We start from the raw sequence: 2,729 nt of genomic DNA on the forward strand, positions 1-2,729 counted from the left end.
CTTACCAGCTGCACGCAGCTCTCCACACTTCCAGGCTGTGCTCCTTGCCACCTGTGTGCTGCACTGTGGCTGTGCTCGCGTACGGGCATTTATCTGCCAAATAATTGGCCGCATCAGGCCAATTTTCAGTAAATTCCATTATCTTTGTATTGGTGATAATCGGATATCGGACCAATGTATCGGTGCGCCTCTAATTTTTAGATGTTCAAAACCTGACGCTATACAGTGTTTTATATAATACAGAATGCTATGCTAATATATGATTGTGTACCTATTTTTTACAGTAGTTCTAAATTGAGACCAGAAACTTTATTAGGTGCATGTACTAGAAATGTTGATTTCCTCTTTCTTTTTTAGAGATTGCCTGGCATTTTGTACAGAACCAGTCTTTGCAAGTTTAGCTAATGTTCTTGGCTGCTGGGACAACCTACCTTCTCCTTTACCATCTGACATTAAGGAATATAAACTTTATGATGTGGAAATGAAATATGGCTTGCTTCAGGTACTTCAATTATCTTTACAGTTTTTTGCCTTTTGTATTCAGTGCTGCCAGTTACCGTTTTAGATAGGCCTTAATCTAGCTAGCAGTTGTACACAAACTTAACTACCTACATGAATCATTCTGGATTACTATAAGCACATATGTAACTTTTTAAAGGATTGGGATTTAATAATTTGTCTGAATTTGATATCAGTGTTAGTTAGGAACTATTTCTTTAAAAGCACAAGTTATTTGTGAGAGAGTTTAGGATTTGTAAATTAAAATCTAAGTGGGCTCAGTTCCTTTGGTTAAAATGTAGTTGTTCCAGTGCACTTAATTTGCTTAAAGTATTGTTTATAATGAAATTATCTGAACATCGCATATGCTTTAATTAATTAATTAATTAAGAGTTTATAATTTTTATAGCGTTTTAATTTTGAACAAATGCTAGTTTAAAAGATTTCAAAATCAGGCTATGTTTTTAAAATTAGAAAATTGTGTGGGTCATAATGTTTGATCAACTAATTTGAAGACTGCTATTGAGACTCATAGAAAATTAATTTTGAACAAACTTTACAGTGTTCTTTGAAAAGCCTAGGAAATGGCCAGATTAAACTACCAGAACCAATATCAGTTGTGGATATTAAGCTTTGTGGAAAGTACTAGCTTCTAAAGAGCATATTGTACATGAAATAATTATAAGGAGAGAGACCACAATGCTTCAAAGTCCTGTTGTAAACGGAAGTGATGACTACCAGATGGAATGCTCTAAATTGCTACCATCTCTGCTTATCCTTCCCTGAAAAAGTGAAAATGGATTAATACATTTATCTTTCTTGTTGCCTTTTCCCTTTTTTTTTTTTTAGAAGATTGGTGACAATTCCCACTCTTAGGGGTATAGCTTTTTGGTTTCTTTACCTTTTTCAACAATATTTAAACATATGACACATTTAAATATACATTGTATTCATTTCCATTGTCATTCCACTCCCACCTTGATCTAGCCAGCGTTCCGTCTTCGCATACAAATTCTGTCCCTCTGCCCTGCTTGTTCCCATCCTCTCCCCTCCCCACAACCACACACATGCAGGTTTTTACCTTCTCTCTGTTGCCACTGCTTTCTTGTATGCTTGGAAAGCCCTCCATGTCTGAGCGCTCTGGTCCTGTCTCCATGTCTTTCCCTTCTTGCAACCGATTAATTGGGCAATTGCTCCTTCGCCTCCCCACCACCTTCCGTTCATTTTCCTTTTTTCTTTTAAAGTGATCCACTACTGCCTGCCTCATTCTGTCATAGTCTAACGTGTAAAAAAATAAATAAATCAAACAACTAAAAGGCCTGGTAATGTGCAGGCTATTCTACTTGCACCTTTCCTCTTGCTGATGCTACAGAGGCACATAAGCTCTTCTGCGTGCTTTTCTTTCCTTCATTTCTTCAGAAAAAACGAATGGCTACCTGTTTCTATTCAGTTTATTTACCTGGTGCATGTTCTGCTCATCCTAGATAAGTTCTTCCTTCCACTTTCCCAAATCCTGTGATCAACGTTAGTAACTTCATAAATTAGTTTACCAGCTGCCTATCATTTGCTTGAGATGCACTTATAATTCAACTAACATTGCTGAAAATGTATCTTTTTAGTGGATTTAGATTGAATGGTTTTAGCTAATGTGCCAATTTATCTTTGACCACAGGAAGTAAGAGACTGATGTCCTAGTGTCATACATATTTTGCAAGTATTTGAAAGAACGTGGCAAAAAGCCCTTGATTTTAATTAATTAATTAATTTTATATTAATGCTAGAGGCAGGGATTTTTGTTGGTGATAACTTTTATCAGATTGGCTGTATGGTTGCATTGCATTCCAGTACTACTACCTATCTTTATTAACAGGTGTCTGAAGGTTTGTCCTTTCTGCACAGCAGTGTGAAAATGGTCCATGGAAATATCACTTCTGAAAATATAATTTTGAATAAAAGTGGAGCGTGGAAAATCATGGGATTTGATTTTTGTATCCCATCAACAAATCCTTCTGAACAAGAGGTAATGGGTCTCCTATTGTTGTCCACTGTTTATTTTAAATGCAGATTTTTGTCTGAAACAGGCTGCATGAACTACAGATTGCACTAGCTCATTCATGTCGTGGGCTCATGATTTTCTTTTATGGAGTCAGAGACTGTAGATTCTAGTAGTCCCTTGGAGTAAGCAGGTGGGGGAGGGACAGGGAATGCCTAGCACTTAGAAAATGAATTTG

The 2,729-nt window shown here is 36.6% G+C and overlaps 1 protein-coding gene across 3 annotated transcripts in view; it reads left to right on the forward strand.

Annotated features, from left to right (window-relative positions):
* SCYL2 (SCY1 like pseudokinase 2) overlaps positions 1-2,729 on the forward strand; it is a 56,425-nt gene that overhangs the window by 28,390 nt on the left and 25,306 nt on the right. For all 3 annotated transcript variants that reach the window (XM_019545127.1, XM_019545125.1, XM_019545126.1), the window contains exons 4-5: positions 358-502; positions 2,369-2,518. In XM_019545127.1, coding sequence (XP_019400672.1) covers positions 358-502; positions 2,369-2,518 — 295 coding nt within the window. The remainder of the gene's footprint in view (positions 1-357; positions 503-2,368; positions 2,519-2,729) is intronic.

The sequence above is a fragment of the Crocodylus porosus genome, unplaced genomic scaffold (assembly GCF_001723895.1).
Source record: "Crocodylus porosus isolate Cpor-Errol unplaced genomic scaffold, CroPor_comp1, whole genome shotgun sequence".
NCBI lineage: Eukaryota > Metazoa > Chordata > Crocodylia > Crocodylidae > Crocodylus > Crocodylus porosus.